This window comes from Lissotriton helveticus, chromosome 4_1 (genome assembly GCF_964261635.1).
Source record: "Lissotriton helveticus chromosome 4_1, aLisHel1.1, whole genome shotgun sequence".
Classification (NCBI taxonomy): domain Eukaryota; kingdom Metazoa; phylum Chordata; class Amphibia; order Caudata; family Salamandridae; genus Lissotriton; species Lissotriton helveticus.
This window is the reverse complement of record NC_136063.1, coordinates 599,052,188-599,079,205: the sequence shown is the minus strand read 5'-3', so window position 1 is coordinate 599,079,205 and position 27,018 is coordinate 599,052,188. Positions and strand designations below refer to the sequence as shown.

Below are 27,018 nucleotides of genomic sequence, written 5' to 3'. Positions count from 1 at the left end.
ATGTCAATATTATTTATGCAGCATTTGAAACAGAAATAAAGTGAAAACCCAACACACAAATGTCCCATAGCAATTTAGAAAAATAGAGCATAATTTAATAAATTATTTGACACCAAAATGACATGTACAATTTTACATTTCTAGGTAAAAATAGTACTGAAAAGCACAAAGTGCCAACTGTGGTTATCTGGTCGCACTAGACTAGGACTAAGTCACAAGTTCAGATCAACTGTGATGGAGTGCGAGCCGGACACAGGGACCAAGTAATACCTGCTTAACTTCGCACCTTAAATCCTGGTTGCGGAGCACAATGAGATCACATGCTGAGGATTAGTCACTCAGCGGTGGTCTCAATGAGCTGCAAGCTAGGATGTGAGATCCTGCGTCGAGGATGTATTGTCCAGCGGCGATTCCGGTGAGCTGAGAAGCTGCAATGCAATGTCATGCATCACGGATGCCTTACAGAGCGGCGGTTCCGAGGATATGTTTGGTCTTGAATAGGGATGTGTTGCGCTGCAGCTTTTCCAATGCAGAGCTGCGAGAAGATGCATCACACTGCATTGGTTCCACCCAAAAAAACATTTCTGGGCTGGCAGTGCACATTCTGGATCACTTCCAAGGGTCTAGAACTAGGGTGGCACAGCTTGGGGAGACCGGACTCACAGCAAACAGAGTCCAGGTATTGGGTTGGAGCCTTTTCTGCCCGAGGCTCTGATCAGTAGGCCAGACAAACGCTGGTCACTCTGGTGGTCCTGGGTTCAAGGGCAAGGTCCATTCCTTCTTACTCATGCAGCATGGCAGCAGTCCTTTTCGCAACAGAGCAGTACAGCTGTCCTTCTTCTGAGTTTTCCATAGGTCCAAATGTGTACCGGAGAGTTGGATCTGTGGGTCTGATATTCATTCCTGGGGCCAGTTTTGAAGTGGAAGAAGCATCCGGAGTTTCCCCCTACAGAGGTTTCTGGAATTTACTTCCTCCTATCCCTGGCCACAGCTTGTCTAGGGGTACAAAAGACTAATGCGAAACCCTTTGTAAATGTGCTCTGGCAGATTATTTGTGATGTGCAACATGGTAGGTGACAGCTCCTCCCCTTCATCCAGAGATGGCCCATCTTGCCAACATCTATCCCTCCTTTGTCTCGCAGTTTTGGAGCAATATACAAAGACCAACTGCCAGCTACACAAAGTCATGTGATCCAGGATATAGTCTGCAGGCACCAAATAGTTGGGACAAGAAAATATCCACTTTCTAAAAGTGGCATATTCAGAATTGTGACAAAAAATCTGACTTTACCTTTAAAGAGGGTCTTATATTACAATTCTTTAGACACCAAACTCAACATTCCTACTTGCTCCAATTGAAACTTAAAATGTATTTAATCTAATAAGGTAACCAAATCTTATCCGATGGAAGAGGTAGACCTTGTAGTAGTGAGAAATTAATGTAAGGGTTTTTCACTACTAGCATATGTAAACTTGAAAATACATGCCCAACTTTTTAAATACGTTCAAGCAAATGGGTAGTGAGGTTTTTCACTGCGCAATGTCCAACGAGAAAGTAACAAGTAAATATCAAAGGAATTTGCTACAAAGGGGAACCAAAGTAGCCTCTACCCCGTGCTCCTAATTCACAATTGCAAGCAATTGCTAGAAGACAGAATGATTGGTTTCCCTGAGCATTAACAGTACAAAGGTTATCAAATATCAATAAAAAAAATTCAGTCACTCATTCAAAAAGCAATGTCCAATAGAATCCAAATTTCAAACTATAGTATTTATTTTCTTATTCTTCAATTTCGCCACAAAGACTTGTTTTGTAGCACAGGTCCAAATTCAAAGATTACAGCCAATATCACAATCCAGAAACAGCCAACACGCATGTTTCGTCAATGGAGTATCTTTCCAAAAGACTTCATCATGGCTCGCAACAGCTTTAATTGTAATCCTTAATCGTCTCAGTATTTCAAGTCCTGTTATATTCACATCAATAGTTATGACAACGGTACATATTTTCCATTTCTGACATCTATGTAAAAAGACCAATCCAAAATCCAAGAGACCTATAGTCTCTCCTGGCCGCAGTTCCCTGTGCTGCTTAGTATCCAACTCTCCGGCATATATGTCCCGGGCAAAATTATGGTGTGTGCAAGCATTTGTGAATATACACACTAATACAGTGAAAACACTACAGATGGACACCAAACAGGTTTTATAAAAATAAGTATTCTTTATATAGACTTAACACAAGACTACAAATGACAAAAATCCACAATACTGTACTTAAAGTTGACTTAAAGATGGTAAAAGTTGCTTAGTTCAAGTTGGTGATAAATGCGACACAGTTCTCAACGAAGTACCTGGATGCGTCACGCAAAACAAACAAAAGGCTCACAGAGTATGAGATGCGTTGCGCCTCAATGCTTGCGCAGAGTAGGGGATGCGTCTTGATCCTTATCGGTGCAGAGGTGATGCGTAGATTCTTGTCCTGCGGCCTGGTTGGGATGCGCAAGATGGCGCCTTCATGAGATGCGACATTCTGGGTGCGATGCGAGAGAATGGCGCCCTTGATGCGACAACGATGCGTTCACGCCCTGGCAGCCTTGCGACGACTCTCTACTTTGGAGTCGCGACAGGCCCTGCGACATGCTCCTCCGGCGATGCAATGGCGAACCTCTCGATGGCGTCACGCTTCTCAGGTGATGCGACAGCAGACAGCTTTGTCTAAGACACGCTTCCTGGGAGATGCGGCGGCTGCACACTTCTCTAGCAATGAGTCGACTACAGCTTCGGCGGCGTCACGCTTCTTCTCGTTGCGTCACGCTTCAAGCTCCCAGCGACACGCAGGCTTTTGTAGACAGAATTCCCAGCAAGAGAACTCGGAGGGGAGCTGGAGGTGAAGTCTGTTGTCCCTGAGACTTTGAAACTATAAATGAAGATTTGAAGCAAGTGCACAGCCTATTTGTACTTTTTTTCAAAAAATTGGGTTTTGAATTAAAAGTAAACTGGTTAAGCGGGAACATGATAACGCACCCCATCATCACTTAAGTTTACAGCCACCTGTGACACTTCCAATGTAATCTAGTTATTGAAATGCCCGTGAGGGAAAGTGTACGTGGGCAAGATGAAAGGAAAATTAAGATACATATCACGGAGCATAAGTCGAACATTTGCACCCGTGATATGAAATCATCAGTTGCGAATCACTTTGTTGAAGAGCACCATAACATCTCGCAATTAAAGTTCACTGTATTGGAATGCATTGAAAAAAGGGAGGGAAGAGACAATAACAAATACTTGTTACAATGAGAGAATGCTTGGATACAGAGACTGAGTTCTACCAAACCAAATGGTCTCAATGACCGGATAGAATTAGCTTGTTACTTGTAAATACCACTAGATATTATGGCAGTTTGCCTGGATTCTTGGTTCACTTTGGTGCTGACTGTACCACTGATCATTCATGTGTATTTTTGTTACACCACTTTCCATTTCACATTTTTTGTCACATCCATAAACACTAACGTAGACTCTAAGACCTGTTTTTCAATCACCATTTTTATATTTTCAAGTTTCCACTTTTAACTCAATATCCACTTTTAATTCGATATTCACTCACTAAGAAACATATTTTGTATATTTGTTCGCCCTCGAACATTTCTTCGCGTATTACTATATCCGTAGTGTATCAGCATCTAACACCGCATAGTCTGTTTTTCATTTCCCGCCTCTAATATCACTTGACAGAAGAAGCTTCCAATCATTGACAAGTGAACGTTCACAAACAAGGAAACGCGTACAAGCATTCCAGTAAACCCGATTTTGAACGCGTCCGAAATGAACAGGCAACCCAGGTGAGCCACACACTTTTTGGACCTCGTAACATGAGGTCGAATCTACTCGTATTTGGCATTCATCATTTTTCGTCCATATTTTTCCGTTTTTAGAATCGCGATAAATCGAATGAAAAGACATGTAAGTTGGCTTTTTCCTTTCTCACACGGTCGGTACGCCACCGAGCCACGTTTAATGTACACAACTCACACGGGTACACAATGAGCATGATTTTGACACTTGTACACGTGTGTCACACATTTATTACAGTTTTTTGTATTACAGTTTCTTCATATTTTCATTGAAATGTGACAGACTGATGTGGGTATATTATGTTTGAATTAACAGTGATGCTCCCTGAGGGAGGGCTATTCATTGCCCGAAGAGCATAGGAGTCAGTAAAGCAGCGATGTCATAAAGAAATAATGATGTGGAAATTAATGGAATGACTAATAAATATCATTCAAGCAAACTATTTATTAACTAACACATTTGAATAAAAAGAAAGAATCATATGAATTGATCAAACAGCGTGGAGTCCTTAAGAAGGAACCCGAGTTTGTGTGCCTGAAGGGGATGCAACTAATGATTCATTAGGAGCACGTTTTGTCCCTGAGACTTCAGCAGGAGGCAAGCACAAGTTCAAGCCCTTGGAGCAATATTCTGCAAGATGATGAACGTTCTTGTAAAGTTCCTTCTCCTTTCCTTGGCAATGAAGAAACCACTGCAGGCCAACCCAGCAAACAGCACACTAGCAGAGGGGCAGTCCAAAACTCCTGCAGCTTCCTTGGTCATTCTCCTTGGCAAAAGGTTCATCTTGTTCCCAGAAGTGATCCAAAGTTCTTGGGTCTGGGTCCCAATATTTATACCCCAAAATCCTTTGTTCTCTGAAGGCAGAGAGGCCTCTGCCTAGTCCAAACCAGTTCTGGAGCACTCTGTTTACATGACTCCTTCTTTCCTTTCACAGTGCAGGGCAGAAACATCAGACGCCCCACAGGAAGTGGTGCCAGCACTGTGGAGGGAAGGCACAGCCCTGGAGCACTTTGTTGACATGATTCCTTCTCTCCTTTCACAGTGCAGGGCAGAGACATCAGACACACCACAGGAGGTGGAGCCAGCATTGTGGAGCAAAGGCCCAGCCCTATTCAGGTCCCAGGTGCAACTCCTCCCTCCTATCTAGATGCAGATTTCTCTTTTCCCCACTGGGCTGCCTCAGCCTGTCTCCTGGAATCCCCCAGCCCTGTCACTCAAACTCCAGACAAGGGATACCCAACCTAGCAGAGGCAGGTTTGGACAGTTAGACAAAAAAAATACCTACTTTCTAAAAGTGGTATTTTCAAACATAGAATGTTAAAACCAACTTTACTAAAAGATGTATTTTATCATTCTGAGTGCAGGCATATTAAATTCGAATTTCTACCATGTCCCTTAATCAGTTAGGATTATAAGATGTAATAATCTAACTGCCCATTCTGGCCTATGGGGAACAGTAGCCTTGCAATAGTGAACAACGAAAATGGCTGTAATTCACTATTAGGGCATGCTACACACACCAGGGCATGTCCTACCTTATACTTACAATGCACCCTGACCTTGGGCCTACCATAGGGGTGTCTGATATGACGAAAACGGAAGGTTTAGGGACTGGCAAGTGGGTGCACTTGCCAAATCGACATGGCAGTCACAGACTGCACACAGGCCTTGCAATGGCAGGCCTGAGACACACTTTACAAGCTGCTTCTGTGGGTGGCACAACCAGTGCTGCAAGCCCACCAGCAGCATTTGATTTACAAGCCTGGGGCGCACATGGTGCACTGTACTAGGGTCTGACAAGTAATGAATATGCTACTTACCAGTGTGCATCTGTTCTTGGCATGTAGGGCTGCTAACATTCATATCTAGTGCATAGATCGCCGCCTAGTGTTGGGTCCGGATGATTGCACATTGTTGTCCTGGAAGAGTCTTCGAAGTATCACGAGATAGGTGGCTCCTCCCCTGGACTACAGTGCGCATGGGCATCGGCTCCATCCCCAGATTGTTTTTAGCCATTGTGGCAGAGATGGAGTGAAATAGTGTAAAGGATGTCCATGCTAATGATGAATGCAAGAGAGTGTCTGCAGCCGCTACGGGCATCGGGGAGGAGGGCGGGCGATATGAATGTTAGCAGCCCTACATGCCAAGAACAGATGCACACTGGTAAGTAGCATATTCAGTTCGAGGCATGTGGGCTGCTAAATTCATATCTAGTGCATAGAATACACAGCAGTCCCTCCATTAAGGGCGGTTGCCCGTGCCAGCTGCAGAAGCTTGAAAAAGTGTCTTGAGAACAGCCTGTCCCACAGCTGCTTGCTGTTTGGAATGCACATCTACGCAGTAATGCTTGGTAAATGTGTGTGGTGTAGACCATGTGGCTGCTCTACAAATGTCTTCTAACGGAATGTTCCCTAGGAAAGCCATGGAGGCCCCCAATTTGCGTGTGGAGTGCGCTCTTGGGGGTATTGTTAAAGTGCGTTTAGCCTTTTGATAACAGATTTGAATGCATTTAACAATCCATCTGGCTATTCCTGCTTTGGAAATGGGGTTGCCTTTGTGTTGTGCGGAGAAGGCAACAAAAAGTTGTTGAGTCTTCCTAAAGGGTTGTGTTCTGTCAATGTAGTACATTAGCGCCCTCCTAACGTCTAATGTATGCAGCATTCTTTCTGCTACCGTTTGTGGGTTTTGGAAAAATGCAGGCAGGTCAATAGTTTGGTTGATATGAAACTGTGACACCACCTTTGGAAGGAATTTGGGGTTAGTGCGGAGCACTACCCTGTTAGAATGTATTTGGAGGAACGGCTCTTGGATAGGGAGTGCTTGCAGCTCACTAACACGTCTGAGCGACGTGATAGCAACGAGAAAAGCCACTTTCCACGTTAGAAACTGAAGTTCGCATGAGTGCAGTGGCTCGAAAGGTGGGCCCATTAGCCTAGTGAGGACCACATTGAGGTTCCACACAGGAGCTGGTGGAGTTCTAGGAGGAATGACTCGTTTCAGCCCCTCTAGGAAGGCTTTAATGGCAGGCACCCTGAAAACAGAGAGGTGCTGTCTATTCTGGAGATAAGCCGCTATGGCGGATAAATGTATCCGAATGGAAGCGTACGCTAGATTGCATTTGTAAAGATGTAACAAATAGCAGATGATGTTAGGAATGGATGCATCTTGATATTGTTGTCAGTACAGTAAATGGCAAACCGCTTCCACCTTGCTGCATAGCAAGCTCTGGTAGTGGGCTTCCTTGCCTCTCTGATGATGTCCATGCATTCAGGAGGCAGGTTGAGGTAGCCAAACTCTAGGACCTCAGGAGCCAGATCGCCAGATTGAGTTGTTGCGGATCTGGATGCTGAATGTCGCCATGGTTCTGCGTCAAGAGGCTGGGTGTGAGATGCAGCCTTTGATGCGGTACCACGGAAAGTTCTAGAAACGTGGTGTACCATGGTTGGCGTGCCCATGTTGGAGCAACCAGGATGAGAGTCATCGAGTGTTGCTTTAGCTTTCTTGCCACCAGCGGAATGAGAGGCGCTGGGGGAAAAGCGTACGCAAATTTGCCTGACCAGTTCATCCATATCGCATTCCCCTGCGATTCCGGGTGAGGGAACCTGGCGGCAAAGCTTTGGCATTTTGCGTTTTCCCTTGTGGCAAACAGGTCTATCTGTGGATGACCCCACTGCTGGAAGTACGGGTGGAGTACTGATGGATGTATCTCCCACTCGTGCATTTGATGGCTGTACCTGCTGAGCAGATCCGCCATCTGATTGTCCTTGCCCGGGAGGTGTTCTGCCATGAGGAAGATGTTCCTCTGAATGGCCCACTTCCACATGCTCTGAGCCAGATGAGACAGCTGTGGTGAGTGAGTACCTCCCTGCTTCTGGATGTAGTACATGGCTGTCATGTTGTCCGTCCGGATCAACACGACCTTGTTGCACAGATGTACTCTGAAGGACTTGAGTGCCATGAAGATTGCCATCAATTCTAGGTAGTTGATATGCAATCGTTGTTGCTGGGTCGACCACAGTCCCTGCACCGTGTAGTGGAGCACATGCGCTCCCCACCCTTGGAGAGATGCGTCCGTCGTTAGGACAATCTGTGGCACAGGCTCTTGGAACGGTCGTCCCTTGCAAAGGTTGTGTGGATTCCACCAATGCAGAGAGTTGTATGCCCGAACGGTCACCAACACTAGGTCTGTCAGTTGTCCTCGAGCCTGTGTCCATTGATTTGCTAAGCATTCCTGGAGGGGGCGCATGTGCAACCTTGCGTGCGGGACTATGAAGATGCAGGAGGCCATCATGCCTATCAACTGCATGAACACCCTCGCTGGCAGGGAGAGTTGCGGTCTGAATCGTTGGATCAGCGACTGAATGCTGTTGATTCTGACTGTGTTTGGCTGAGCCATAGCTGTCAGGGTGTTTATTGTCGCGCCCAGATACTGCCGTACATGGGCTGGTTGAAGGTGCGACTTTGGGTAGTTTAGCGAGAACCCCAGGCTGTGAAGGAGTTGAATAGTGTGGGACATGTGTGAGGCGCACTGTCTTTCCGACTTTGCTTGAACGAGCCAGTCGTCGAGGTACGGGTAGACATGTATGTTTTGTCTCCTGAGGTGCGCCGCCACTGCCGCCAGACACTTTGTAAACACTCGGGGGGCAGTAGTCACTCCGAAGGGTAGCACTTTGAACTGATAGTGCTTGTTGTGAATGGTGAACCTGAGGTATTTTCTGTGGGACGGGTGGAGTAATGTGGAAGTAAGCATCCTTGAGGTCTAAGGTTGCCAGGAAGTCCCCTTGGTTGAGAAGGGGAAGTATCTGTTGCAGTGTTAGCATGTGGAAATGTTCTGACAGTATATACATGTTGAGAGGGCGGAGATCCAGAATGGGTCTGAGGGATCCGTCCTTTTTTGGGATGAGGAAGTACAGGGAATAGACCCCTGTTCCTTTCTCCTCCACTGGCACGAGTTCGATTGCTCCTTTTTGCAGCATTACTAGCACTTCCTGCTGCAATAAGTGCAAGTGCTCTGCCGACATAGGACGGTGTCTTGGGGGAATGTTTGGAGGAGTGGATGTTAACTCCAAACAATAACCGTACTGGATTAGTTTTCTCACCCACCTGTCCGTGGTGATGGACGACCAGACTGGCAGGAACTGCTGGAGTCTTCCCCCGACAGGTGTTGGATGGTCGGGGGGCAGTGACAGGGAGTCACTGTTTGTTTGCGGCAGAGGAACGGGAGTTGGTGTTCCCTCTGCCTCTGCCTTTGGCACTGTTACCTCGGTAACCCCCTCTACCTTGCTTGGGATACGAGGACTGCGCACCACCTTTTGTGAATTGTGATTGTTGTCCCATGTGTCCTCTGGTAACATTACGCGCTCCTGAGCGACGAAAAGTGTTGCCCCTGAACTGTTGTGATTGAAGTGCCCCCATGGACTTAGCAGTTTCGTTGTCCTTTTTAATTTTTTCAAGTGTGGTGTCTACATCTGGGCCAAACAGTCTGTCAGGATTGACGGGCTGGTTGAGGATTGTAGTTTGGATGTCAGGCTTAAATCCAGATATACGAAGCCAGGCTTGGCGCCTTAGCATGACGCTAGTGTTAATTCCTCTAGCCGCTGTGTCCGCTACATCAAGTGCGCATTTTATTGCAGCGTTTGATATAAGCTTTCCCTCTTGTATGAGCATTTCGCCAGCTTCTTTATACTCATCAGGCAGATGTTGAAGGAGCTGTTCTAGGGTGTCGTAATGCGCCCTATCGTAACGCGCTAACAATGCCTGTGTGTTTGAGATACGCCATACATTAGCAGCCTGCGCAGCGACCCTTTTGCCAGATGCCTCAAGCACTTTCGACTCCTTGTCTGGGGGAGGAGCTTCACCAGTTGTTTGGGAGTTTGCCCTCTTGCGGGCATTCGCGACCACCAACGAATCCAGAGGCAACTGTCCTCGAATTGTAGTTTCTTTAAAGATCTCTGGCGCATGTTTAAGGACACCTTTCAACATAGGAAGTGTTTTGACTGTTCTTTCGGAGACAGAGAAAGTGTCAAACAGGAAATCCTCTTCCACTGGGTCAGCATGCATATCTACATTATGATTTGCAGCTGCCCTCTCAATTAAAGCATTGAAAGCTGCTGAATCCTCAGTTGGTGAAGTACGTGCCCCAAAACCTTGTGGGTCCTGCACCACCTGATGACTTCCCTGGTCCCCAGCGTCGTCATATGAGTCCTGATGCACATCAGGGTTATTGCCAGTAGGGAAGTTGTATTGGTCATCTTGGTCGTCATCCTCACCCCCTGATTGGGTGGGGGAAGGGGTTGGACTCCTCCTTGGGGGAGGTTGCAGAGGTTCAACAAGGGCAGGTATGTCCTGTGTTTCCCTTTTCTTTTTCAGTGAAATTACAAAAGCCTCCAATGGCTGGGAACTGATCTTTCTTTTATAAAGTGTCATCTTCCCTGTGTGGGCATCGATGTAATGCTCACAGTCGTCCTCAGATGCTGTGTGTCGAAGCAAAACAGCACTGGACGTGGAATCCGAAGTCCCCGAGGTCTTCGGCACCGGTTGGGGTGCAAACGCCTTTGGTGGCACCTTAGGTGGTAGTGTGTAGATAAGTTTCGTCGACTTTTTGGCAGGTGGTGCCATCGGTGTCGGATCCGATGGCGCAGACTTTGTCGACGGCAGGGCCTTCTCCCGAATCCTCTTGAGCGACTCGGTGACCTGTTTTGTAAATGAAGCCGAGGGTTTGACGACCGATGCTTCATGTTCGTCCGCTTTGGAGGCTTTCGGTGTGGCAGAAGAAGGCACCGACGAATCCTCGACTCCAACGGTTCGCTGCCCTGCAGCTGTCTTAGACGCCGACGGCGTCACCGCGGATCCGGTGTCTTTGTGCCGAGGAGTAGCGGCTCCGGCTTTTGGATCTGGGCTCTTAGTGGCCTTTGCTTCGACCGTCTTTTTGGAGGTTGATGCCCCAGACGTCGAGACGTGATGGACCACCTTCTTTGTGGACGTGTCCTTGGCCACCGTCTTAGATGTCGTAGAAGCCGTTTGTTTCGGTTTCGTTTTCGACGTGTCTTCGGCCATCTTAGGTGTTGTCGAGGCCGTAGGTTTCGGTTTCGGTTTCGGCGTGACGTCGGCCATCTTAGATGTTGTCGACTGTACTGGTTGCGGTTTCAGTTTCGATACGCGCAACAACGGCTCCTCCGGTGTATCCGTGGCCGGGCCCGAAGGCGGGGCTGGGGATATCGGTGCAGGGTCGTGGGTAAGGCCGAGTGGCGATCCCGTGACCTGAGCCTGAGTCGAGTAACCTTCGGGGCATAGCTTTTCCTCTGAGCTATCTTCCGCGGCCCCATAGACTTCTTCGTCGTCCCCTACCTCATCGACGTATTCAAGGTCTTGGCTCTGTTCTTCGATGTATTCTTCAGGATCGGCCTCGACCTCCGTTGATGGTGGTGAAATCTGAAGATGACGGCTTTGGCCGTGTTCTGCGGGGTCGTCGAATATGTCGTCGGGTGCCGGTGCTGCGTGCAAGGCCTCGAGGCGCGCCGCGCGCCGATGCTTGAGTGTCTTCTTCGACCTGAATTTGGCGCAGGCCATGCAGTTGCCCTCGTCGTGATCCGGCGAGAGACATTTGTTACAAACTGGATGTACGTCGATGTGTGGGTACTTGGACCCACACACGGGGCAGCGCTTGAACGGACTCCGTTCCATGATGATTTCGTCGGTGTCTCGCTGCGAGTACAGGGCCTCGATGTCCGAAGAGTAGCAACTTCCCAGAAGTCCGACACGAAGAGTCGGACGATGCTCGGGACCGTTCGCAACAATACCGACGCGAGTATAGAAGGCCTTTGGGCCTTAAAGAATTAATTTTTTCGATTCCGACAAGGAGGCGTCGAAATCACATCCGAATCCAATGGCGGAAAAAAACAATCTGGGGATGGAGCCGATGCCCATGCGCACTGTAGTCCAGGGGAGGAGCCACCTATCTCGTGATACTTCGAAGACTCTTCCAGGACAACAATGTGCAATCATCCGGACCCAACACTAGGCGGCGATCTATGCACTAGATATGAATTTAGCAGCCCACATGCCTCGAACATAACATAACCCAATCATGGAGTCACTAATCAGTACATTAATTTAACATAGGGAGCACTTGCACTGTGGCACTGAATAGCAGTGGCACCGTGCCTAAAGCATATAACCAGTAAAACATATCAAAAACAGAGGAGGCAATCAGTAAAAAATGGAAGGGAGACTCCCGCCAATGTTGCCAAGTCTAACACGTGTCCCCTCCAGCTGAAATGTGGGGAGATCTACCCTTCCCCTTGGGAGTTCTCTTCACTAAGGCGGAAAAATCTGGACAGACCATCAGCATTGGCGTGTTATGTACCAGGGCAGTGTTCCACCGTAAAGGCCATACCCTGTAGGGAAATGGACCACCTCAACAACTTTGGGTTCTCACCCCTCATCTGCATCAACCGTCTGAGGGGCCTGTGGTCAGTCTGAACCAGGAAGTGAGTCCCAAACAGGTATGGTCTCAACTTCTTCAGTGCCCAGACCACAGCAAATGCCTCACGCTCAATTGCACTCCACTTCTGTTCCCGTGAAAGTAACATCCTACTGATGAAGCCTACTGGTTGGTCTAGGCCCTCTTCATTAATCTGTGAAAGAACAGCCCCCACACCATGCTCTAAAGCGTCCGTTTGAACAATGAATTCCTTTGAGAAGTTGGGTGCCTGGAGCACGGGTGCTGTGCACATGGCAGTTTTCAGGGCATCAAAAGCCTTCTGACAGGTGTCAGTTCAGTTTACTTTCTTGGGCTGCTTCCTGGAAGTCAGCTCAGTCAAGGGTGCAACAATGTTGCCATAACCCTTGACAAATCTCCTGTAGTACCCTGTGAGTCCTAAAAAGGCTCTCACCTGTGTCTGAGTCTTTGGGGGTTCCCATGTCAGGATGGTATCAATCTTGGGTTGTAGGGGCGCCACCTGGCTGCTCCCTACCTGGTGACCCAAGTACACCACGGAACCCTGCCCGCTCTAGCATTTACTCGCCTTGATCGTGAGGACTGCCTTTCGCAGTGCCATTAACACTTCCCAGAGGTGGCGCAGATGTTCTTTCCACCTGGCGCTGAACACTGCAATGTCATCCAGGTAGGCGGCACTGAAATCCTCCAGTCCAGCCAAAACCTGGTGGACCAACCTCTGAAACGTGGCTGGGGCATTCTTCATCCCAAAGGGCATAACCCAGAATTGGTAGTGATCATCTGGTGTGGAGAATGCTAACCTCTCTTTGGCCCCATCAGTCAAGGCGATCTGCCAGTACCCAGACGTCAAATCAAATGTGCAGAGGCACTGTGCAGCCCCTAACCGATCAATGAGCTCATCAGCTCTGGGGATGGGGTGCGCGTCAGTCCTGGTGACTGAATTGAGTCCTCGGTAGTCCACACAGAACCGGAGTTCAGGTGTGGCACCAGGCAAGGCAGCCTTTGGGACCAAAACCACTGGGCTGGCCCAAGAACTGTTAGAGGACTCAATTACCCCAAAGGCAAACATCTTGGAGACTTCCTCCTTAATGTAAGCCCTGACCTTGTCAGTCACCCTGTAAGCCTGGTGCTTCACAGGAGTACTGTCTCCAGTGTCCATACCATGGACGCACCACTCAGTGACACCAGGAATCAAGGAAAACAGATCAGAGAATTGTCCCAACAGTTGGCGACAATCTTGCTGCTGATCAGGGGTCAGTGTGGCAGAGAGACTGACACCATCCACTGATCCACCTTGCTTTGCTGCAGACAGGAGGTCAGGAAGAGGCTCTGTCTCCTCTTCTATTCCAACATCTGTCGCTAGGAGCATGCCCACTTCGGACCTTTTTAAGTGGGGCTTGAGGCAGTTAACATGCAGGATCCTCAAAGGGTTCCTGGTAGTCTGCAAGTTGATCAGATAGGTGACATCACTCTTGTGCTCCATCACCTCAAATGGTCCGGCCCACCTGTCCTAGAGCACACAAGGCTCTACAGGGGCCATGACCCAAACTTTCTGTCCAGGCTGAAGCTCAATCAGAGTGGCATTCTTATTGTACCACCACTTCAAGTCCTCCTGGCTGGCTTCCAGATTCGCCTGAGCGAGTTGTCTGAATCGCCGAGTCTGGTTCCTGAAGGCCAGCATGTAACTGTATACATCCTGGGGAGGTTTCTTGGGAGATTGCTCCCAGCCTTCCTTGACCAGACTCAAAGGACCTCTTACCGGGTGTCCATACAACAGTTCAAAGGGGCTGAACCCTAGGGACTTTTGTGGCACCTCACGGTAAGCAAAAAGAAGGCATGGCAAGAGGACGTCTCACTTACGCCTCAAATGTTCTTCAAGACCCATAATCATGCCCTAAGGGTCCGGTTGAATCTCTCAACCAACCCATTACCTTGTGGGTGGTAAGGAGTGGTGAACTTGAAGGTAACACCACACCTTCCACAGAGAGTTCATATAACTGGAAATGAAGTTTGTACCTCGGTCAGACACCACCTCTCTGGGGAACCCCACACGGGAGAAAATCCCTATCAGTGCACGTCCCACCACGGGGGCCGTCACTGTCCTGAGTGGAATGGCTTCCAGGTACCGGGTAGCATGGTCCACCAAGACCAGGATAAACCTGTTGCCCATGGTGGGCTTGGGGTCCAGTGGCCCCACAATGTCAAAGCCCACCCGTTCAAAGGGGGTCCTGACTACAGGGAAAGGTTGGAGAGGAGCCTTGTGCTTCCTTCCACTTTTCCCACTTGCCTGGCAAGTTTGACAAGTCCTACAATGAGTATCTAAACTCTTCCGCATCTGGGGCCAATAAAAGTGGGTGACAAGCCTTTCAAAGGTCTTAACCTGCCCCAGATGTCCAGCTAAAGGCATATCATGAGCCAAACCCAGTAGGAAGGCTCTGAAGCGCTGGGGTACCACCAGCACATAGCCCGACCCACGCTCAGCAACCTTAGGCTCGCTATACAGGAGGTTGTTCTCCCAGTAGATCCAATGTGATCCAGACTGATCACCTGCTGCCTGGTTTGTGGCCTGTTGCCTCAAACCCACAAGAGAAGGGCACTTTTTCTGTTCCGCACAAAATTCCTCCAAGGAGGGGCCTCCTTCTTGCTGCCAAAGGGTCAGCTCAGGCAGGTTCCCCAGTTCTGCAATTTGCTCCCCTGTAGGTTACAGGGCATCCCCCTCAAGGTCTGCCTCCTCCTGGACCGTGGGAACAATGGGGGCTGGTTTCCCATGCCTCCTACCTCTTCTCTTTAAGGCAGGTTCCTGGGCATACTTTCAGGCTCCAGGATCTCTTGAATACCCTTGGCTGTCATAGACCGAGTGGTCACACATGCCAACTCAGGCAGACCCAGCATCTCTAAATGAGCCTTCTTCTCCACCTTATCCCAAGGGGAGCTTTCCAAATCATTGCCTAACAGACAATCAACAGGCACGGCTGGCCTCACAGCTACTTGAAGAGTACCTGAGACCCCCCCACTCAAAGAGAACCTGAGCCACCTTACAATGGCTTTCTGTATTGTCAGCGGCAATAACTGGAAAGAATGCATTGGGGACCACCTGCTCTTCAGACACCAAGTGACACTTGACAGCTGGCTCCGGTGTCTCTAAGAGCCTCCACTCTATGGCCATTGATGGTCACCCACTGCCTGTATTCTTTAGTGTTATCAGGCAGCTGAGTTTTAGGGACCATCTCAAAGTCTCCTAATGAGACAAGGGATATTTCTGCGGGACCCCACCCACTTTGGTCACACTTCTCCTCCACTCCCAGGGCTACACCGGTCATCTGATGGGGGGTGCACGGGGTGGCACATACTGACACTTTTGGGGACACTGAGGATCATACCAACGGTGTCCCACCTGTTTACACTGAAAGAAGGTAGCTGGTCCCCTATGAACAGGTTTACCTGTCGGGGCTATGACTTCTTCTCAGGGGGAGGTTGGGAACCCTTACCTTGGTTCCCTTGGGAATTACTTTGGGCCCTTTCTGGAACTCCCTCTGTTTGCCCTTGTCCCCCCACTCTTCTAATGGGGACCCTGCCCACCTTTGGCTGAGTCTCCCACATGACCCTTGTGGACCCTGGTACTGACCCAGCGGTCCGCCTCCTCAGCAAAGTTCCTAGGGTTAGTCAACCTGCTATCCATAAGGTACTGGCGTAGCTCTGGAAAACAATTAGCAGCCAAGTGCTCCCTTGCAATCAAATCATAGAGCGCTTCAAAATTACCCCGTTTGCTACCCTTCACCAAACCATTCATAGCTCTGCAAAAGAAAGATACATATTCTACCTAAGTGGTTCCCTCCAGCTTCTTACAATTCCTGAACCTCTGTCTATAGAGTTCTGGAGTCAAACCATATCTTGTCATCAGGGCTTCCTTCATGTGGGCATAAGACATCCTATTCTCACTGGGTTGGTCTAACAAAGTATATCTCCCCTCACTCACAAAGCAGCCCCACAATCCCGCTCCCCAATCCTTCTCAGGGACCCGGTGGGCCAACATTGCTATTTGATAGGCTGCAAACCACTGCCCAACATCTTCATTTTTATGGAAATCTTTTATGACATCCTTGTGAAAATATACCCTGCCTTCGGAAGGCACAGATGGTGTGCTGCCACCAGAAGGATTGATCTCTAAGCACTTTGCCTTGATCTCTAACTCCCTCAACATCCTCTCATGTTCCATTCTCATTCTCTCTCTCTCCAAGGACAATCTGTTATTCTCTGCTTCCCTCTGACCCTCCATTTTAAGCTTAGCCATCTCCAGCTTGTGTGCCCTATTTCTCTCCCTGTCTTCCAATTCTCTGGGGGACAGGTCTTTGGAAGAGATACTACTGCCAGGTGGGATGGCACCCCTCTCCTGGCTGGAAACACTGGCCTATCCAGTTGCCCATCTGTATCCCCAGCTGGCTCCACCACAAGATATGGGGCATTTCGTGCTTCTACCCAGGCCCTCAGCGCCTTTTGGTAGTCATCCTTTTTAGAAATGCCTGGTGTAGCAACTTTCAATTTCTTGCAGAGATGCTTGAGCTGTTTCAATGTGTGGGTTTCCAATCTGTCTTCCTCAAAATCAAGATCCATAGATGCAAGAGATGCTGGTCTACTCATGGTAGTAAGAATTGGGAGTTTTCACGAAAAAAATAACAGTCCAAGGAAAATAATTTTACCAAAAAAGTATGTGGTCTTGTTTGGTCTGCACTCACTAGTAGTGTACACCAATTACTGTATATGAAACACAAATGCAGGTCCAAATCCTCACCGCTGACCACCAATATAAGAACTGGGGGTCTGTAGTTGGCAATGGTGTACACCTTTGACCAAATAGGGACCCTTGCTTCTAGGTCAGGACAAGGGGATTACACTCCTAGATAACCCCTGCACACCGCCTTGGTAGCTTGGCACGAGCAGACAGACTTATCTCAGAGGCAGTGTGTTAAGCATTTGTGAATATACACAGTAATACAGTGACAACACTACAAATGGACACCACACAGGTTTTATAAAAATAAGTATTCTTTATATAGACTTAACAAAAGACCACAAACAACAAAAATCCACAATACTGTACTTAAAGTTGACTTAAAGATGGTAAAAGTTGCTTAGTTCAAGTTTGTGATAAATGCGACACAGTTCTCAACAAAGTACCTGGATGCATCATGCAAAACAAACAAAAGGCTCTCTTGTGGGAGATGCATCAGTTCCGTGATTCGGGGGAGATGATGTGTCGCGCCTCCATTCTTGCGCAGAGTAGGGGATGCGTCTTGATCCTTATCGGTGCGGAGGTGATGCGTAGATTCTCGTCCTGCGGCCTGGTTGCGATGCGCAAGATGGCACCTCGATGCGATGTGACACTCCGGGTGCGATGCGAGAAGATGGCGCCCTTGATGCGACGACGATGCGTTCACACCTTGGCAGCCCTGCGATGACTCTGTACTTTGGAGCCGCGACAGGCCCTGCAACACGCTCCTCCGGCGATGCGATGGTGACCCTCTCGATGGCGTCACGCTTCTCTGGTGATGCCACAGCAGGCAGCTTTGACGAAGACATGCTTCCTGGGAGATGCGGTGGTGGCACACTTCTCCGGTGATGCGACGAATACAGCTGCGGCGGCGTCAAGCTTCTTCTCGTTGCTTCGCGCTTCCAGCTCTCAGCGACACGCAGACTTTTGTAGACAGAATTCCCAGCAAGGAAACTCTGAGGGGAGCTGGAGGTGAAGTCTGTTGTCCCTGAGACTTCAGCAAGAGGCAAGCACAAGTTCTAGCCCTTGGAGCATTATTCTGCAAGATTATGAAAGTTTTTTTAAAGTTCCTTTTCCTTTCCTTGGCAATGAAGAAACCACTGCAGGCCAACCCAGCAAATAGCATACTGGCAGAGGGGCAGTCCAAAACTCCTGCAGCTTCCTTGGTCCTTCTCCTTAGCAAAAGGTTTGTCTTGTTCCCAGAAGTGATCTAAAGTTGTTGGGTCTTGGTCCCAATATTTATACCCCAAAATCCTTTGTTCTCTGAAGCCAGAGAGGCCTCTGCCTAGTCCAAACCAGTTCTAGAGCACTCTGTTTACATGACTCCTTCTTTCCTTTCACAGTGCAGGGCAGAAACATCAGACGCCCCACAGGAGGTAGAGCCAGCACTGTAGAGGGAAGGCACAGTCCTGGAGCACTTTATTGACATGATTCCTTCTCTCCTTTCACAGTGCAGAACAGAGACATCAGACACACCACAGGAGGTGGAGCCAGCATTGTGGAGGAAAGGCCCAGTCCTATTCAGATCCCAGGTGCAACTCCTCCCTCCCATCTTGATGCAGATCTCTCTATTCACCACTGGGCTGAGTCAGCCTGTCTCCTCGAATCCCCCAGCCCTGTCACTCAAACTCCAGACAAGGAATACACAACCTAGTAGAGGCAGGCTTGGCCAGTTAGACAAGAAAATACCTACTTTCTAAAAGTGGTATTTTCAAACACAGAATGTTAAAATCAACTTTACTAAAAGATGTATTTTATCATTCTGAGTTCAGGCATATTAAACTCGAATTTCTACCATGTTCCCTGAGTCAGTTAGGATTATAAAATGTAATAATCTAACTGCCCATTCTTGCCTATGGAGAACAGGTAGCCTTGCCATAGTGAAAAACGAAAATGGCTGTAATTCACTATTAGGACATGCCACACACATCAGGGCTTGTCCTACCTTTTACTTACAATGCACCCTGTCCTTGGGCCTACCATAGGTGTGACTGATATGAAGAAAAGGGAAGGTTTAGGGACAGGGAAGTGGGTGCACTTGCTCAGTCAGCATGACAGTACCAGACTGCAAAAACTATAAGGTGGGGGAGGGCCTAAGGGAGTTTAAAGACCTTGCTGGGACACATTCCCTCAATGACATATAGCAAACAAAAGCGTCACAGGGTCTGGATAAAAGCCTAACTGTGGTACAGCTACCTGAAGATGTGAGTGTTGAACCCTACATGAAAGGAAAAGAGGAAGAGGAGTGTTCTGTGGTTACTCACAAGATACCCATCAGTCACCACTCGGAACCGCCCTTCATCATTTGGGATTCCTGTTAACCATACTTAGGGTGCACCTCTGGTATCAGATGGAAGGTCAGTTGTAATTAATCTTTGTGTACCTAGAGGCGACCTATATGGTTTGGAGTGTCACAGGCCACTCATTGGTTAAAGCAAGGAGCGTGACTGATATGCAGTGCATGTGAAGAGAAAGTGTGCAGTGAATCTAAAATTGGGTGAGAGAGCAGGAAAAATTATTTATTCGGGTTTATGCTCGCTCCTCCAATATTAAAAAGCAGCATTGGTAAATTGAACAAATATTTACCAGAATGTAGAAATGGTCAACATGTTTCAGCAATTTCGTGGACTGACGAGTCCATTGCTTTCATCAGGACCGTTATATAAAATGATGCTACTGCAAAATTATAATGTGAAAAGTGAAAATAAGGTGACTACATATAGAACAATCTGCAGTATTAATAAAGATCACCTGGGTCTCAAGGTGTCGTTTTTCTTTGCAGTTGATGTATGTCACCTTTTGAATGAAGTAGAGGGCTCCACCCCGCCTGGCAACGGCTCAGGTCATGAGGGAAGCACCGCTCTCTCCGTCGGTACTTCGTTGCCTCCTTCTGAGCCGGTTGGGGAGGTCAACCGGCTCAGAATGTTGACCATTTCTACATTCTGGTAAATATTTGTTCAAGTTACCAATGCTGCTTTTTAATATTGGAGGAGCGAGCATAAACCAGAATAAATAATTTTTCCTGCTCTCTCACCCAATTTTAGATTCACTGCACACTTTCTCTTCACATGCACTGCATATCAGTCACGCTCCTTTCTTTAACCAATGAGTGGCCTGTGACACTCCAAACCATATAGGTCGCCTCTAGGTACACAAAGGTTAATTACAACTGACCTTCCATCTGATACCAGAGGTGCACCCTAAGTATGGTTAACAGGAATCCCAAATGATGAAGGGCGGTTCCGAGTGGTGACTGATGGGTATCTTGTGAGTAACCACAGAACACTCCTCTTCCTCTTTTCCTTTCATGTAGGGTTCAACACTCACATCTTCAGGTAGCTGTACCACAGTTAGTACCAGACTGCACGCAGGCTCTGCAATGGTAGACCTTAGACACATTTTACAAGGCTGCTTCTGTGGGTGGCACAACCATTGCTGCAGGCCCACCAGCAGCATTTGGATTTACATGACCTGGGCACACTCAGTGCACTAGACTAGGGTCTGACAGGTAAACCAAATAGCCAAACATGGAACCACTGATTAATACATCAATTTACAATAGGGAGCACTGGCACTGTGGCACTGAATAGCAGTGGCATAGTACCCAAAGCATCGAACACCAGCAAAAATACATGAGGCAACAGTAAAAATGGAAGGGAGACCCACGCCAATGGTGCCAGGTCTAACAACTGTGAAATAATCGCGTGAAGGCAATTGGTTCCTTGTGTCTTTTTTTTTAAGGTTCCGTTTGTCAATTGTTAAAGCTGTTAAAAATGATTGCCCTTTTACTCTTTGTATAAAAGTATACTGATGTACAATATGGATTTAAGTATCAAACATTTGTGCCATAAAACACATAATAGGCTTGGTACGTATAGAGAGGCTTGGATGGTATGTATTGGAAGCAAAGCTCCTCCAAAACTCTTGGATGCAAGGGTTTGAAGTACTATCTATATTTTGCTCCTCAAAGGCGATGGTACCTACTCAAAGGAGCACTTAGTATTGCCTCAAACTATGCTGTTCAGACAATACTCTGTATGATTTCTGAAAGGAAGCCCTATGATTGAGCTGGTACCAGAAAGTAGGGGTTTATGAGACATGGCCTAGGTCTCTCTTTTGGTATGAATGTCAGCACCTGAACTTGGGAAGAATAATCGTTAAGGCTTCATCTCACTTTTACTCATCCGCTCTCTCGTTGAAAATTGACAAAAATGGTCAAAATGAATCACAATACAGTTCCCTGTCAACCCATGACACAAGCACATTGTCCTGTCAACAAGGATGGAACAACAAGCCATTCGTCATTGTGAGAATGTATTGCATTGTGTTGTGATTGCTTTTATGTGATTTTCATACCCTGATCGGGTGCTGAAGCGCATATGCGGATGGGAACTGCGGCACTCCATGGAACTGTTTGGATGGGAGAATGAAGGTTTCTGGCCTAAGGGGCTATTATGATGTCGGGCGGACGCACCATCTGGGAACTTGTAGCGACCGACTTCGGGTCAGTGGTCCCGACCTCCTGATTAGGATGCGACTGAACACGGTTCTGTCGCAATCTGACATTTCCCTATAGAAGCATGTATTATGGCCATAAACCGACTGTAGTACATGCTCCCATAGGGAAATGGGAGGTGGTGTTAATCCCTGCACCCTGTGGCAGGCACCTCAAGGGGTGCAGGGAATAACAGGGGATCACCATGGGTGCCCCCTCGGCCCCCAACCAGAGGCCGCGCACACAAGGGGCCCTGCTAGGTGACACTGATGGGTGGCCAGATTACATTTTGAGTAGCACTAAATTGTTGGATGACGAAAGTAAACAAGTAAATATAAAGTAGATTAAAGCACATAATCAAACAACAAGGGTGAGCTGAAGTAGAACTATAGAGATAATCAAGCAAATAAACAAAAACCAGCACAAGAATCAAGTTCTTATGTTTGGTATTGCTAACTAATTAATCATTAATTAATGGCCGTATGAGGAAACTTCTGTAATTTTGGTCTTCGATAAAGGAGCAATTCCATAAATTACTCTGCCTGCTCCAGCAGCACCCATCTCACAGCAGCAACAAGCCATCCCGCAAGAAATGCTCAGGGAGAGTGCGACAGTATTCAAAGTATTCTATTTGCATGCAGGTGGCGAACTTCACGGGCTGCATTAAGGCTGAGCCAGGGTGGATTAATTTCCAGTCTTTTGATATTCATTAACTCTAGCTTCAGGGGAAAAAACGCGAGGCGATGACACAATTACCCTCAGAGCTTCACTGTGGCGCAACAGCTTTGCAATCTCAGTTCACAACTCTCGACTAATTGATCAAGAAAGGGCGAGCTTCCATGAGGGGAGGTGAAAAAGCATAAGTTTCAAGCATGATACTTACATTACGGGGCTTCGAAGAGTCAGTGATGTTTAGGAGTCGTTTAACTAAGTGACCCAGATTATATGATATTTTAATAACCTTCCATCCTTCTGTTTTTGTATAGTTGTTGAAGGAGCTGTCACTGAACAAAACCACCCATTTAATTACATGTTTACGGTAGTTAATGCTCAATTATCAGTTCCTTTAAAAAAGGACATACATGACATCTCATTACTTTATTCATTTCCACAAGACAGGCATTGTTTGACATTCGGGGCTTTTTCCGAATTAATCAAGATATCGAGGGGTTTGTTCCACAAGAAAGAGTCAATTCAAACCAAATAGAAAATAAATGACAAAACATCCACGTGTACCGTTCTTTGCCTAAAGCACCATGCAAAGCACCAGTTGAATATTTACCTCTGGGTCACTGTAAACCTCCGGGTCAGTGTGCAGCGTCGGGGGGAAGAGAGCTAACATGTCTCCTTTCCTCAGAGACCACCCCTGGTTTCCCTCGAGCTTGAGGAGGAAATCCTGCTGCACGACTCGTATGTTCATGGAAGCCGTGGACATCCGGAAGCCCTCGTGGACCGCACTGTCTGCAGGAGAACAACACAAAACGAGGAGGAGAGGTTATATACGTAATAAGGTAGAGGCTGCGACGGAGATGGATACATAGGAACATGGATGTGTGAGATCATCTCTGAGTGGATAGGGATACGTAAAAGATGCTATTAGTATGTACTAGGAAACACAACTATGGGTCAACCCATCCAATACCACTGTTCTCACTGTTTGTTCCCTGGAATTTCATAGGCCTTAGCAACTTCCAACCAACCTCAGCTTCAAGATGGGTCCTCCAATCAAGGATGCTTGTCACAGTTACATTAGATTTTCATAGTACAATAAAACAACTCTAACCTTGGGTTCTGGAGTGGCGTGCTACTCTCCAAAAAGGGCTTTAACACCTTGGCACGGGTAGTAAGCGCTATATAAATACAATACAACAAGGCAATAGAATAAAATTCAAACTACGAACCAGTCAGTACCTCTGGAACTTGTTTACATACCATAAATTTGCAGAGGGCATGTAAGTGGATGTTCTGAACAGGTTTATTCTTAACCTAGTAACTGTATTGTAAAACTGTCCTCAGAGCACGCTTCTGTGAGATCAGCAGAGTGTACCGCGTGCCTAGACTCTACAAATAATGCCTTGTTCAGGTTTGCATGCTTGTTGAGCACAGATATACCCTTCCCTCTTGGGGCTGCTTTCTGTCTTCAGTTCCTGTGACGGAAGGGTCTAGGAGCTGAATGTCCTTGCTTTCCCAATGGCCTTCACCTTTTGCTCCCACCATGGCAGATTTTATGGATAATTTCCGTTAATTTACCCTGGCAGTTTGAGGAGGAATTCCTCCAGGAATAACATGCATAATTTGCATAAATCATTCTGCTAGCAATGTGCATGAGCGTGTAGCTCCTGTCTATGGCTGCTTCTCTCACTCTGTAATCAAAGCTGACTTTTTCCCGACGATTATGTATGGGTGGTGTAATGTTGTGACTGGCTTCCCTTTCATCACCAGTATAAAAACCACACAAAGAGATGAGGAGAAGAGGTAGCGTTTGCCTCTCCTCTCTCCAGAGCAGCCATGCAGTGAAATAAGCCAAGCAGCACACAAAAGACAAGCCCCTGGTGCAGGGCGCCGGAGCACCCACAACCCTTTCGTTAAAAGGTTAGCAGTCACAGGCAGTCAGGGGGCACGGGAAATGCATGTGCAAAAAACATACAAACAAATGTTCTTTCAGGAAAAATTAAATCTGGCCCACCATGCATAGCAAATAAAGCTGCGGCGGATGCTTTGTCGCAGGAGGTTTTTCCTTAAGCGTGCATTTGTCTAAAGAAATGAGGCTGCGGTCAGCTCAGCGTGGCCAGCGCTGTGATTCAATGTGACGTACTGTGAGTCTGTGCATATTCTTTTGGACTGCCTTCGTTACTATAATCAGGCAGAGTCAAATCGGCTTGTTGGTGACGAAGCCAGAGAAGAACCCTGGTTCCAGAATCTGGCCTCCACTGCGGATAGCCACAAGGCACCTGACACGATAGATTTCAACTGGCAGCGTGTTACAGTTAAAAAAAGAGGGGGAAAAAAAACTTTCCGCGCTACAAAGGAATGGACCAGCCTCGTCTCTTTGGCTGTCGGCAGCCATAGAAATTTGTAGCTGAATCGCGCCTTTCTGGTGTCGGGTCTGGAAATGGTAGCTGACATATGCAGCCATGCCGCTTGCCCAAGATATGAAGCAGGGAGAGGGAAGAAATGCTAAATTATTCCGGGGCAGCTGCTGCGAAATAACAGGTTCGCCTCTACCAGCCCGGGCAACACCATCACATCCTATTGGCTGACAAGCTTCCAGGAAAGCTGGCAGTCCTGGTGCCCAGTGCAGTATCACAGATGACAATTGGGCAAGCATATCTTATGCAGGAGTTAATCACAATAATGGAGCACAAAGCGTGGCTTAGCAGTCAGATCGTAAATGACAAATCTGTTTTACCTTCCAGTACCAGTTATAAGTGGGGGACGCGGTTGGCTCGGGCTCTGGGCGCTCATGCCGATAATTATTAGATGACAAAAGTAATGAGTCACATTATGGTCAACAAAGGGGAATGGGTTTGTGTGGGTCTGCTGGCTAATGCAACGAAACAGAAGAGGACAGCTTACCACAGACCCCGCGCGAGGACAGGCGCTGTGCATTGAGAAAAATGACAGTCGCGCGGCAGCACTGCAGCCTGCGCGTGCACTTGTCATAGTTCAGCAGACACCAGCCAGTGCTACTAACAGACCAGCTGGGTAGCTTGGGAGGCCTCCCAGTCTGCTCCGTGAGGTACGGTAAATTATCCGGCAGGGTAGAGGAACATCTGTTTCCGTGCTGGTGCCGAACAAACAAGGCAATTTGAAGCATACCTAGGGATAAGCCGGCGGCACGTGCACACCACCATCACCCCCACCCCAACCCACGCACAAGATTTTAAAATCCATTTTACAACCTCGACAAAAAAGGAAGATGCCACTTTATTAACAATGGAATCCTGGGAGGGCATTTAATCTTACGCTTGGAATTAAGATAGAGATGAGGGCAGACTTCATACTCTAGTGTTTATTCTTAGATTCCTCCTACCTCTGATCTTGTACCCAAGCAGTGATTTAGTTCTGTTTATTTTTGATTTAAAAGGCTACTGTTTCAATAGACTTATAAATATTCAGTCTTTAAACCTAATTTGCTATACTTAGTTCACATGCCTTGAAGCATTTGTCTTCCAATTTCCACTGAATAAATGCGTACTAATGAGAAATGGAGCAAGCTGCCGAGGCAAGGCTGGGCGACTTGAGTCTGGCCTGCCACCAGCTTGTGATAGGCAGGAAAATTGAGTTAAAATGAAAAGTCTTGTCAGCTGAAGTACAACATGGGAGGCAAACAGCGAGCTGTCAATCAAACAGCCTGGCCAGGGGATGCAGGTAATGGAAGGTCACAGGGAACCATTTGTCCAATTGGATCTCATGGTGGGTAAAGGTAATTTTAATGAAACATGATCTCTGTTTGTAAATGCTCTAGAAAACCTTTTGTGAATAATTAATTAGCTGCTTATTTTAGATCAGTTCGTGACTGACAATAGGCACAATGTATTAATAAAAGTACATTTTGAAGTAAATCTTTCTAATACTGTCCCACGATCTGGCAGAAGACACTCAATAGGAGGATACTGTTTCAGACAGAAGTCCAATCTTGTTCATTACACTGCATGCACAGGTACTGACGTGCAAATCAATTATCTTCAAACTGGCCTTATGCCCCATTAGTTACTCTAGTATCAAGGTAACTTATCTACATATGCAACATTCACACACCGGAATGTTTTCATAGTGAAGAAGGGGCAACAATATTACTGACCAACAGTGACCAAACACATTAGCTTTATGTACTACCCCCACCATCATTGGTAAATCTCTTGAGCAAAGAATCAAAATAAAAGGATGACCTCCTGGCCAGTTTCTAAACCATAATTGTAAAAAGAAACTGTGTTTGATGAGAGCCAGGGTATGTATTTGAGATAGCACAAAATGTCTTTTTTGTCACAGTAGTAATGACTGCGGATACTGGCAGTTAAATATCAGTCCTTTAGTAGATTACCAACAGCTCTCAATGTGGAGCTCCCTTCACCAGTAAGCTGTCAACTGCTGGTGAACGGAATGCCATTGTGTGTCAAAAATACAACAGAATGCAAGAGTGTACTCACATTCTAGCATTGCATAGTACTAAATATAGATCATAACACATCCCCTCTTGTTACACTTTTTAGAAAACCATTAACAAGTTCAAAGAAAACAGCAAAGAGTCTGATTAAAACACATCCCCTTTGGTTGGACACAAGAAAGATAAAACATGAACATATATACACATCCGCAGGTGTGTGGATACAATTACCACCACATTAACTTGCGCATGAGAAAACGGGTACAAAGTTGAAATCAATTTACATAATCTCTCAGATAATCAGGTGGTCTACTGAGCCTGGGTGCTCT

At 47.2% G+C, this 27,018-nt stretch overlaps 1 protein-coding gene across 1 annotated transcript in view; it reads right to left on the bottom strand.

Moving 5' to 3' along the window:
* CYP7B1 (cytochrome P450 family 7 subfamily B member 1) overlaps positions 1 to 27,018 on the bottom strand; it is an 895,968-nt gene that overhangs the window by 29,903 nt on the left and 839,047 nt on the right. The window contains exon 5 of the mRNA XM_078687242.1: positions 22,865 to 23,043. Within this exon, the coding sequence (XP_078543368.1) occupies positions 22,865 to 23,043 (179 nt within the window). The remainder of the gene's footprint in view (positions 1 to 22,864; positions 23,044 to 27,018) is intronic.